The sequence below is a fragment of the Coffea arabica genome, chromosome 11c (genome assembly GCF_036785885.1).
Source record: "Coffea arabica cultivar ET-39 chromosome 11c, Coffea Arabica ET-39 HiFi, whole genome shotgun sequence".
NCBI lineage: Eukaryota > Viridiplantae > Streptophyta > Magnoliopsida > Gentianales > Rubiaceae > Coffea > Coffea arabica.
Window position 1 is genome coordinate 37,299,183 of NC_092330.1, and position 13,436 is coordinate 37,312,618.

Genomic DNA, 13,436 nt, shown 5'->3' on the forward strand with positions numbered 1-13,436 from the left:
TAAGTGGTCAGAGAAGACCAATAAAGCTCGGCTATGTGAGGCTACTCTTAATGGTGATCTTCATTGGACAGCTGAATATGAAAAGTACAACGTGGATTCTGAATGCATTTAATTGACGTGAATTACTGCAGCATGATACAGTGTTCAATGTTCCCCAGCTCATATAGTCTTCTGATAGTTGAGGATGCATTGGGGTGCTGTGGAAAAGATTTTTACGAGTTGGAACAAATTTATGTACACTTCATTTTCTGGAAGCATTGGGTTGCTATGGAGAAAGATTTTTACTAGTCGGAACAAATTTATGTACACTTCATTTTCTCTTCAGAAGTTGTTATCTTGGTTGTAAATGTGATACAAATCGTATTCAGAGTAAGAATGGAAAATTTTCCTGGCAACGTTGTCATTGATGGGCAATTTGTTATGTGCAATTTTGCAAATCATTGTATGCCTAAAGACTAACTAGACAACTTGGGCGCTTTTATATTTTTCCAATTTGAGAAAGTTATTATACACTAGATAAACAGGCCATACACTAAATTGGTGACTCCAGTGCAGGATGCTGCGTTTTAAAGAACAAAACAGTATTTAGGTGAATGCTTTGTTGTGATTAATTGACTTTATATTGTTGAAAAATTTCATGAATGCTTGAATTCCTTCCCAAGGTGCTGGTTAGTGATAAAGGCTACTTTGAACGGACACTAGAAACCAAGTGACTGAAACAGAGAAATTAGCAACAGGGATCTTTGAACTAGTTTCGTAAAGAATCTGCAATAGTGATAGATGGAACTGCGCCTGATGTGTTGAAGGGATTCGCTCTTGTTTCTTGTGACATGCTTGGAAATACAGCACCAAGAACAGGTACATGCTTAGGCTCGTCCTGTGAAGAGATTTCTTAGCGGCACTAAGCTAGGAAGGAAAGTGCATTCTACCTCTAATTGCTTTATGTTGGCAATTTCGAGTTTGGTGTGCTTTCTTTGGTCTAGATTGCAACAAACAAGTTCAGACGTACTAATTGATACTAGAACTGAATCATCTCCCCATCCCCAAATTTTGATTGATGAAATTTTGTCTAATAAAACCATGCAGCATCTTGAAACCCAATTTTCTCGTATGGAGTACTCTTTAGACCACGACTCCACAACCCCGTATTCCTTCATTCTCCATATATCGAGCTCATGAGAATCATGGTAAGCAAAAGATGATATGCAAAGACAATTTCTTAATACCAAGAGAGATCTTGCCTTATTGGTTTCCCTGTCAAGGGGTGGTGCCATTATTGACCTAAATCTTTCTTCACCAATATCAAATGCATATATGAACACAGCTATCCTCGTGTTAGAAGTACGCTCCCGAGCCATCCAGTGCATGGCTCCTCGAAAAAGCAGGCCTTGAGGATCCAAAACATAAGGGCAATTTACCATCTCTAAGATTCTCCAATTGACATCAACTCCAACTGTAAAAATCTCACTATAACGTTTACCTCCAATATCTGAATGGACAAGTAAGACCTTGTAAAGATTAGTGGACGGATCAACGCCAAAACCACCTGTAATCATATCATCATCCACACTCCTTCCTTCCGGCAGAATCTGGCGTTCTCCTAGAATAGGATTGCATATAAGGACATTGCTCCTAAATTCAGGGCAAGAGCCAAAATAATGTTCAATACAAACAAGGCCGTTGCAAGATTCCTTACATACACATGTTAAGGTTTCCTTGCGAATGATCTAATAGATAAATAACACACACAACCCCGTGCAGATTAGATGAAGCATGGCGGCATACAAAGTTTGTACAGATTATCCTATATATATGGAGAATCACTGAAAATAGTAAAGTTTTAGTTTCCTTTGTCAATGGCATGGAAATAGGATATTAAAGCTCATGCATGATTAAATTAACCAAACAAAGTAGAATTAAAATCCTCGTACGCCAATTTAAAAAATTTCCCACATAGATCACATGTAAAAACTCATCAAACAAATGGATCGAGCCCGCAGGAATTGTTATCTTTAAAAAAATTTTATACATGATTAAAAAATATATTTACGAAAAACGTAAAACTACAGTCCAGACAAGGTTAGGATTATTATATACCAAGATCACGTGCTTTTCGGTTTATTTCTTACGTGCAAACTTCATGAGGGGGTTTTCATTCATTTTTGTTTTTGTGCTAGTTATATGTACCTCACGTTTAATAAAGCTTGGAGAAGACCCCTCAATCTCAAAAGTTCATAAAGATACGCCCCTGTTGTTAGTCAACTAAGGATGACCAACACAACCTTTGATTTGTCTCGGGGTCAAATTATAACTAAAAGCCCGCAAGATGCCGACTTAGTCTTTCATCTTCCAATCCCACTAAAACCACAGGGTGGAGGAGTTATTGATTGCAAGCTCCGACGAAATTATACTTTTAATGTTGAGAATTATATTTTTTGCCTTATTTTCTGTTTAAGGTAAATGATCTTGTTGCCTCATGTAGTTTGGTTTTTCACTACATTACTCTCTTTGGTTTAAAATTCTATATATCTAATCCCTTCATAATTTGGATTAAAGTGTCATGTTAGTTCTACTGTTAAAATTGATGGTCAATGTTAACAAGTCAAAATTAAACTAATAAATTTAAAAAAAAAATCACCCTTTCACTACTTTCTTTTTCCCAAACACAAAAGAAATAGATAAAAAAATAGAAAATATGAATTCTTTAATGGCTACGAATATCTTTATAGATTTTATAAACCAAATCTTTAATGACTCCAAATCTTCAATGGTATTTTATATTTCTTATTTATCTATTGTTTATTTTTCTATCTTTTTTGTTTTAACATTTGAAGAAAATTAAGATTTAATAGGTCATAGTTCAGCTTCGTTAGGCCAAAAAGAGAAAGAAAAGGAAAAGAGAAAAACATTAAAAGGGTGAATTGATCAATTTATTAATTTCATTTTAACATTTTAATATTGACCATCAGAAGCAGAAAAAACTAACTATGACATTATAGGTCAAATCATATGAGAGCTATATATAAGTTTTTAAACTATTGCTTGAGATTATATGATAAAACACTAAACTACTAAGAGGTATCTCAGGCTTTGGGGACAATTCTTATGACTATATATATACTGATTAGTGATGGATCAAATCCGAAACCATGCGATGCTGGAACGTCTCTATCCACAGGAATCGATATGCATTTATCAAGTATAGGATTCCATACGTGATCCGTCAATGAATTTAAACCAGCGCCATCCTCGACCACCTACCCCAATGCAGCCCAACCCATTGCAAGAAATTTGCTTGATACTATCAATTAATACTAGTAATTGATTGAGAACCATGTCTTCTTTTTAGCAGCTCGTAAAAGAGACTATTGAGTGAAATTAAACTTGGAAGATATGCGTGCTTCCAGCAAAACTTGTTGATATCATCCATTCTAGGGGTAGACTTCCTTTCATTTATAGTGTGGACTATCAAGTTGATATCCCAAGAGAACGTTGAGTTCTCCCTATCTCCCATATTAAGGTTTTAGCACGTAGAATATCACCAAAACCATATCCTAAGAACCAACTTTGTCTGGTGGTGTACTCTTTGGACCAGTTCTCCAGGATTCTTTCATTTTCCACGTACTAAGTTTTTTATCATTAGCGTGACCAAGTATACTTGGCAATTTCGAAATACTAGCAAGCTGCAAGAGACTCCTCTAGTTCTCATCATGTCTGAGGGCGTGCGGACTGACCTGAACTTTTCCTGAATTATATGGAATGCACATATAAAATCAAAACTTGTTGGATCAATCGTTCCCTGAAACAAGAGCCCCTGAATTCCAAAAAGCTGATTCACTTCCTTAGGTGCTATTATACTTGGACTAGTTTCATGCTCTAGTTTTCACCATTTAGCATCAAGTCCTACAGTAAAGACCTCAGCATATGTTTTAACTTCTGAAATATCGTTAACTGGATTTCTTCTGCCAAAACTCTTACAACCTACCTTGTAATCATCAGATGAGGGATAGAACCCAAAACCATACGACACCAGAATATCTTTAATTTTGCCAAGGGGAAGTTCTGAATATTCTCCCAAAATAGGATTGCATATGTAGATGAACCTCGGCATCATATGCGCTGGATATGTCTCTGCTAAACAAAGTAAGCCTTTGCTAGATACTAATATATAAAGCTTTCCTTCATTTGGTGGAGCCCTTGCCCGGACAGGCTTCACTGTGAATCTTGATTCGCATCGATATTCACCCACTTCAAGTACTTTGGAAAATGTTTTACAGACGCAGCTACACCACAGAACAGTCTTTATTGGGAGTCTTCGAAATATTTCTACCCAAATACTGATAGGAAGGTCGAGAATGACTCTTGCCTGAGGAGATGAACCACCTTCTATTGTTTCTTGAATGCCTGATTCTCCTTCATCTTCTTTCTTGATAGTCATGTTGTTTCTGAACAGTTTTACGTACTCAGATCTTCATGATGTTTTTGAACCTTTCCATCTTGAGGATTCTACCAATATCACCTGATTTTGATCAGTTCGCTTTTCGTGATGTTTTAGAGACTTCCCATCTTGAGGAATTGATCAATACAGCCTGATTTTGATCCACTTGTCATTAGATGAAGTTAGTTTTCCTTAAATAAACAGTTTCCGAGTTTGAACATTATTTGTTGAGACTTGAGAGTGGGTGCTAATGGTATTCAGTTTCTCAGTGTTTGTATTACGAAAGATTACCGTTCATACTAAAATTCCATTGGAACACTCCCCCTTAGTCAGAACACAAAATTCTGCATATCCTTTGGACCACAAAATGGATAACTATGAGTGCATCCCTTTAGATGGAGATACGAAAAATTCTTTGAAGAAAACTCTTTCTTTTCTGTAGAATTTGTGAAGTATAAATTCTTTATTGTATTTGCATTTGTGAATGACCAAGCATGCAGAAAAATCATCTCCCACAAAAGTTCTGCTACACATAATAAACCATTGCAAGATCCCAACAAAAGAGGAAACCTTTATTCGGCAGCATATTAGCGATAATGGATCTCCAAATCAACTCAATCTTGATCCCCTAACACAAGCAGATAAGAACGGTTTGCATTATCAATTCGAGCATGTAATGCAAAGACTGACGTTGCTTCATCTGATAGGCATTATGAAAATAAGGTCCCTTAAGAGTTTGAAAAAATTCTTACAAACGCAGCCACAAGAAATTATAGAATTTACAGGGAGTGTTGTAAGTAGTTCTACAGTATACAATTGGGATGGTCCACGTTATTGACCCAAGCATTCTAAGTAGATAATGAAACTCCTTTTTCTTGTTTGCTTCCTTCTGATTCATCTTCTTCTTTGATGTTCTTGCAGTAAAGCGGTGCCTGCTTTGCTACATAATTTTTGCATCTTGGCATACAGTGATTGATCATAAACGACTACTACGTGCAAGACGACAGGGGGAAAAAATAAACAAATAGGGAAGATCTCACTTGGATATTCATATGGTGATTGTTTCATCTACTCCTTGAAAGACTCTTTAGATGATCCTTGTTAAGAGATGTAGATAACTACAAATCCTCAATAGAACCACTTAAATCGAATCGAATGGCAAAAAAAAAGGAACTGCTAATGACTGCTATGTAGAACCACTTAAATCGAATCGAATCTGCACCAAATCCTTCTGACTGCTATGTAGAACCGCTTAAATCGAATCGAATCTGCACCAAATCCTTCTGGATGATTAGCCCACTCAGTTTCTTTACCTTATAGTTTGTCATTTTCCTTATTCTTACTAACTAGACCCAAAATGAATTTTTTTTAAAAAAAGACCCTAAAAATGAATCGAATTTGCTATGGCTGGTGGCTTGGGTTTTGAATTGTCGTTAACAACTTTTCAAGGTTGTGATGCTGGCTGGGATTGTTTGCCGTGCCAATGGAAGATGTATTAACTGATTTTGGGATCTAAAATTAGTCAATTTCAACGGCCACAGGCCAATTAGCTTTTGATGCTTGAAGGGCCATTTTTCCAAAATTTTTGAAGTATTGATAGTTGGTATTTGATTTATGAAGTTGAGGCTGGATCACTGGGATTGATTACAGGGTGGAGGTAGGAAGGAGGGTGGTGATAGAAACTCAAATACTTAATTGGACAATTAAATGCATGTGTTGCAATATCTATGACAACTAATGGAGGAAAACAAACAAAGACTTGATGTCAAAATATTGCTCCAGAAATCATCTAAGAATGTACATTGATTCAGGAAAATAGAGTTGCTGAATGTAAGAGAGGCATTATCCAAAGAATCTTGAATAAATAGCTCAATAGAAGTAAATAATACAAAAAGTCTCCTGTCATTTGAACTTCAAAAAAGCTTATCAAGTGGTCAGAGAGGTCAAGACATCTCAATCCTGTGGAACAAACTCATCAAAGTTACATCATCAAACAAGAAAAGATAACAATATGGCAAATCCTTACCTTGGCATAGCTATGAATCTTCAAGTGTAATCTTATAAGGCAAAGTCCTTGACATTCACCATCACTTCCAAGTGGTTAAGAACCATCCTTTCTTCTGCCTGACCGGCAAAACACTAGCTTGTCCCACTGAGAATAGTTTCTTTAGTGAAATTAAGCTAGGAGTGTAAGTGTCACCATACACAAAATTGGTCACTCCTTTACAATCACGATAAATTTCAAGAAGTTCGCGATTAAGTTCGTGATGTTCAGCATACTTCTCTTCTTCTAGGTTATAGGAGATCAAACCTATCGTCCAAGAGAAAATAAACACCTCTCCATCTCCCCATTCATTGGCTGGAATGGGTAAAACCATAAAAACTTCATTATGTACTTTTTTTCGTGGAATTAGACTTACGCTGATTGAGTACTCACTAGCCCACGACTCCACAACCCCATACTTCTTCATTGCCCATACGTTCAACTTCTCATCATGATGAGTAAAGGACAATATGGAGAGACAATTTCTCAGTATCAACAACCTGCTAGTGCTGCAGCTATACTTATAATACACTCTGATTTTGACGATAATGTATTGTGGAATAGCAATCGACCTAAACTTTTCTTCGTCTAGATCGAATGCAATCAAAACATTGTAGGTTGCCATATCAGGCCAATAGCAACTCCGTTTAAGCATCCAATGAATTGCTCCCTGAAACTCAGGCCCCTGACATCGTAGTTGGTGATTGCAATTATCCTTTAAGATTCTCCATTTACAATCAACTCCAACGGTAAATACCTCAGTACATAATTGAACATTATCTCCATTTCCATAATATTTATCCACGATTCTAATGACCTTGTACTGATTCTTGGATGGATTTAATCCAAAACTAAACCACTCGTTGAAGAATTTGTCTTGTATTCTAGGAAGTGTAACATATTCTCCAAGACAGGATTGCAAACGTGAATCATTTTCCGTTTCAGAAAATTAAAATGACCTTGGTTGTAATTTTCTGACAGACAGACTAAACCGTTGCTAGATCCGAGTAATCTAATCACCCCTTTAGTTTTTGGCATGTTTTTATTAACAGGCAACGCATTTAGTTTGTGCTGATCTCCAAACTCAAACAGATAAAAAGAATTTGTAATTTTGTCACGCGTCCAGTTTAAATTGACCGAATTGAATATGATGCCAAAAGGTTGCTTGATCTTACTATACTCATTGTGAAAGCAAGAGTCCTTAAGGAGTTCGGAAAAGGTCTTGCAAACGCAGTGACAAATAAGTATGGACTTTACTGGAAGTCTAATAAATATTTCTACCAAAATACAGGTGGGAAAGTCAAGATTCAAGAATAGTAAATCTTGCCTCTTGAGTAGATGATGAAACCTTTGTTTCTTGGTTGCTTCCATCCATTTCATCTTCTTGTCCAGTACTGATGCAGCAAGGTAAAGAGTGTTTGGCTTTCAGACTATTGAACCACCCCATATTGAATTGTGAAAGAATTCCCCCGGAGAGGGCCAAAGAAAATTATTTAAACATGCGAAGCCTATATGGCAGGTAGGGGTGAGCAAATTCGGTACGCAAACTCGGTACGTATCGAATTTATACCCGAATTCAAATTCAATTTGGTAATTTGGTACAAAACCGATATTTTCCGAATTCTAATATGGTATGAATAGGTAATGAGATTATGAATTTGGTAATAATCGATTTCGAATTCATTTATAAAGAATTGGTTTAGTATTAGTATATACTACTAATATATTATTATATTTTATAGGTAAATGCTATTAATAATAGTTAGTATATGGTATTATCATGTACTTATGATAATAATAATATACAATGATGTACAATATACTATTTTAGTATTTTTTTAATTGTTATATGACTATAATAATACAAATATACAGCAATACATAACATAATTATAATACTTATTATTTTATACATGACTAGAATTAGATAATAATTAATAAGTATAGGTATAATACATAATTATATTTAAGTATAATTATAATACTTATTATTTTAATTAGGCCGGAAACTGCAATTAAAGGAGTCATCAAATTTTCTTTAAATGAATTCGGTTAACTCGAATTCATAACCATTTCCGAATTCAAATTTGAAAACGAATGAATTTGGGCATCTCCAATTTGAATTTGAAAACGGTTTAGATTTTTGTAAGTTCAATAATCGAATTTACCGAATTAATATAACCGAATTACCGAATATGCACAGTTTGCTCACCCCTAATGGCAGGAATGCAATGATGTATTACTAGAAAATAACGTACAAGAAAAAAAAAGTCAAAAAAGATGTCTCCTAGCCTACGGAGTGCAGAAGATTATTTGCAATATAATTCCTTCTCAACAGCGTACAAGAAAAAGACTCTAAAATGTCAATCATATATTTCTTTGCATAATTGGTTTAAATCCCCAAAAAATCAGGACAAGAATGTGCATAAGAAAATTTTTCGCAGTGAATAACTCCTCTATCAAGGAGTTATGATATGGTGATTGTTTCATCAGCTCCTTGAAAAACTCTTTAATTGATATTGCCGAGAGATGTAGGTAACAAGTCCTTCTCAATTACAAATGCTTAAAAATGGGGATAATGTATACGATATGATAACAGCTTTAATCATAAGGCCGTTTCTTTCACTTTATTATATTTTCCTTTGGTTGGCGTGCCTGTTAGGGTAAAACAAAGCCTCTAAGATCAAGAAACACATATAAGATAAACACTTTGAACATTTGTCATCACAAGAAAGAACAGTCAATTGGAAGTAAAGATTCTTCTGACAAGTATTGGAGCAGCTAAAAAAAACAAAAAACAAATGGAAGAGAGAAGAAAAAGAGCTCGTAAAAACAAAATTTGAAACAGTAGCAAAAGCTTGTAATTTGACTATGATTAATGGTGAAACTTCACAAATTTGAGATGTTAGTTTCAAGCCTTACAAATGTCGAATTATTTCTGGTTGAGCTATGATTCGTCTGTATTGGTTCGACCAATGCGGATTAATTGTAATCATATCTAGTAAGGGTGAGCAAATGGTATAAATTCGGTAATTTGGTTAACTGAATTCGGTGAATTCGGTTGTTTGACTTATAGAAATCTAAACCGTTTTCAATTTCGAATTGGCTATAACCAAATTCATTTTGCAACCGATTTTGCATTTGGAAATGGTAATGAATTCGGTTAAATCTGAAAAATCTGATAAAAAAATCTGATTTTTTAAAAATTATTACTGATTTGATCCCCAAATTTATTCATAATTTAACACATTACTTATGTTCTAATCATTTTGTGGTTTAATTTAATTGGCATTTATTTGATCACTTATGTTCTAATTGGCATTTACTTAGTCTATGATTTAAGGAACACATAAAAAGTGATTAATTTAAACTAGAATAAACCTTAGACTATACAATGATTAGTGATAATTTATGAATTTATAATTTACAATGATTAATAATAAGTAATATTAGTTACAAACTTACAAATTACAATGATTAGTGATAAGTTATATTAGTTACAAACTTATAATTTATTTCAAATCAATATAAAACCTATTTACTTACATATGTTATTGTGAAAGTCAATACACTAATACATTGATTTGCAATTTATATGCATTCACTTACATTGCTTAGTTGTCTATATTTAAAGCCTTAAGATTGGTGAATAGAGAATATGAATTTTTATGTTAAATATGTAATGTAAATTTAGAGCACATTAATACTTGCAAGTTACAGGTTGCACATTCAAATATTCAATAATTCAAACATGAACGATGTATCAAATTACCAATATCCAAATTCTAATTAATAATTATGTTTATTGTTTAATATTTAGTATTATACATATATGTATTAATTATTATCTAATTCTAGTCATGTTACTCATGTATAAAATAATAAGTATTATAGTTATGTTATATTGTTATGTATTACTATATATTTGTATTATTATAGTCATATAACAATTAACAAATACTAAAATAATATATTATTATTATTATAAGTACATGATAATACCACATGCTAACTATTATTAATAGCATTTCCCTATATAATATAATAATATATTAGTAGTATATACTAATACTAAATAGCATTTATCTATATATTATATAATTTTATAAACTAATTTGGTATTCGAATGCGGTAATGCGGTACCCTATTTCATTTTACCGAATTTGAATGCGAAATCGGTTATTACCAAATTCATAATCTCACTACCTATTTCATACCATATTAGAATTCGAAGAATTTGGTACGTACCAAATTTGTACCAAATTATCAAATACCCGATTTCAAATTACCAAATTGAATTTGAATTCAGTTATGAATTCGGTATTTATCGAATTTGCTCACCCCTATCTACAAAACAAAAAATAAAAGATCATGAAGGCAAATATATAATAAAGGGATAATTTCAGAAACCTCCCTTGAGCTAATATAAAAATTACACATACCTCCCTTGTCATTTAAATGGACAATACTACCTTTAAATATTTTAATGAAATTCCCTTGTTTGGTATGATTTTATTTAGAATGACTTAAAATTATTTTTCCATTATTTTTCCTTCTTATTCTTTAATTTTTTGCCAATAAACTATAGAACTACCACTATAACCTCTAGTTTATATTGTAACCAAATGTCGAACTAGTGAATTTTTTTATAAGTTAACTTATATGTAATCCATTTTTTATGAGTTAACTTATATGTAATCCAATGTTTTTGCTGATCTTTGTTTTCTATTTTTTTGGTATTAAAATTAAGGACAAATTACATTTTACCTTATGATTTAGTGTTTTTGTATATAATACCCTACGGTTTCAAAAGCTATACATAACTCCTTCATAGTTTGGATTAAAGTGTTAAAGTGACAAAAATAATTATTCGTAATGGAACCTTTGAAAATGTCGAAATTACCCTTATTTAAAAATTGAAACGGTTGAAGTGACCAAAATATATAAGCATAATATACATAACATATTAACCCATATGATTTTATGTTTTACCATATAACCCTCTTATGATTTAATGATTTATCATATAACCTCCTTATGGTTTTCAAAATATACTCATAACCCCCATGTGGTTAATAAATAATTTTCAACTTTACATAGGGGTATTTTAACATTTTAGGTGACTCTGTTATGGATTGCAAATTCTATTACTTTGACACTTTAATCCAAACCATAAGAGATTATGTATAGTTTTTAAAGCCATAAAGAGATTATGTACAAAAACACTAAATCCAGGGGGTAAAGTGTAATTTATCCTAAAATTAACAATAAATAAAAAAAAATGGCCCAAAACCACTACTAAATTATGACAATTCATAAATTCTAAATGAATTATTTCAACATTTTCTTTTCTATCATATAAATCTATCTAAATCCATAATAAAATGCCATTAAAAGTATCCTATCATAGTGATAAAATTATTATTACAATATCAAATAGTAGATATGGACATGACAAATTGGCACCTTTTTTCTTATAATTATACTATATAATCTTATAATTGTATAGGCAAATAAATTAAAACTCATTACAGGGCATATTTGGTATTCAATTAAAAATTTGACCATGTGAATATTATTTAAATGTTTTGTTACTAAAACTATCGAATCAAGGGAGGTGGGTGTAATTTTCCTAACCTCAGGAGAGTTTGGTACAATTGTCAAAAACCTTACGGGAGGTATCTGAAATTATCCCTATAATAAATCTAGAATAAATCTCTGAATAAAAAAAAAAGCCATTATGCATTGAACCTAGAATAAGTAACCAAAAATCTCTTCATTCAACTTGAAATGAGCTCATCGCTTCTCAATGATTACTGAGCCAAGACATCTCATCTCAATCCTATGGAACAAGCTCATCAAATTTATGTCATCAAAAGAAGAACAGATAGTAACAAGCAAATCTTGCCCTAGCCTAGGAACATTCGAGTATAACCTTACAAGCAAATCCCTTTCTATGTACCATCAATTCAAGTGGCTGAGAACCATTCTCTATTCTGCTTAACTAGCAAAACACTGGCTTGTCCTCCAGGAAACAGGCATTTTAGTGAAATTAAGCTAGGAATGTAAGTGTCGCCATGCAAAGCATACATATTCTTCGCGCTATCACAACTAACTTCAGTATACTTTTTCCCTTCCAGATTATAGGAAATCAAACCTGTCTTCCAAGATAAAATAAAGATCTCCCCATCTCCCCATACATTGGCTGGGGTAGGTAAAATGATAAAATTAAAATTATCCTCATAGAGTCCTGAAAGTAGACTGTCTCTAATTGAATAACTTTTGGACCAGGACTCGGCAACCCCATAGTTTCTCATAGTCCATATGTTGAACTCATCGGGCTTAGTAAAACAGAATATAGAGAGACAATTTCTCATGACCAACAACCTACAAATGCTACTACGCCCATCATCACAAGCTGTTATTTTGCTAATCATATCTTTTGGAGTAGAAAATGACCGAAACTTTTCCTCATCTGGATCCAATGCAATGATAAACTCATAGGTTCTTCTACCTAACGTATATGGGTCAAGCAACCAATGAATTGCTCCCTGAAACACAGGCCCGGACCTGTGATATTCCAAATGGTATTCACATTTTACATGCTTTAGGGGTCTCCATTTAACATCAACTCCAATTGTAAAAACCTCAGTAGATGCTCGAGCATTATCTTCATTTAGAAAGGAAGGATGCGTGATTCTAATGACCTTGTACTGATTCGTGGAAGGATTTAATCCAAAACCAATTCATTCGGAAAAGAAATCTCCTCTTGTGCTAGGAAGAGTAACATACTCACCATGAATAGGATTGTTTAAGGGGTCGGAAAACCACGTATGTAATAATCAACTGCTACACAAATTAGACCATTGCAAGATGCCACAAACCTAAACACCCCTTTAGGTTCTGGCATGTTTTTCTTGACCTGTAACCGGGTTAATTATTGCGGATCTCCAA

The 13,436-nt window shown here is 33.4% G+C and overlaps 1 protein-coding gene across 1 annotated transcript; it reads right to left on the reverse strand.

Annotated features, from left to right (window-relative positions):
* Positions 1–748: 748 nt before the first annotated feature.
* On the reverse strand, positions 749–4,438 carry LOC113716175 (F-box protein DOR-like). The gene is made up of 3 exons (XM_027240468.1): positions 3,888–4,438; positions 1,242–1,632; positions 749–877 (listed from the first exon to the last, which is right to left on the reverse strand). The coding sequence occupies exons 1-3, from the start codon at positions 4,436–4,438 to the stop codon at positions 749–751; spliced, it is 1,071 nt and encodes a 356-aa protein (XP_027096269.1).
* Between the last annotated feature and the right edge of the window lie 8,998 nt (positions 4,439–13,436).

Excerpts from the sequence above, each read along its gene's own strand:
- LOC113716175 (XM_027240468.1), bottom strand. The coding sequence starts at position 4,438 with ATGACTATCAAGAAAGAAGATGAAGGAGAATCAGGCATTCAAGAAACA. Across the intron at positions 1,633-3,887 it reads GTAGGACTTGATGCTAAATG|GAGCAATGTCCTTATATGCA; the intron begins GTGAAAACTAGA and ends CCCTGAATTTAG. Across the intron at positions 878-1,241 it reads TTGACAGGGAAACCAATAAG|GACGAGCCTAAGCATGTACC; the intron begins GCAAGATCTCTC and ends ATCTCTTCACAG.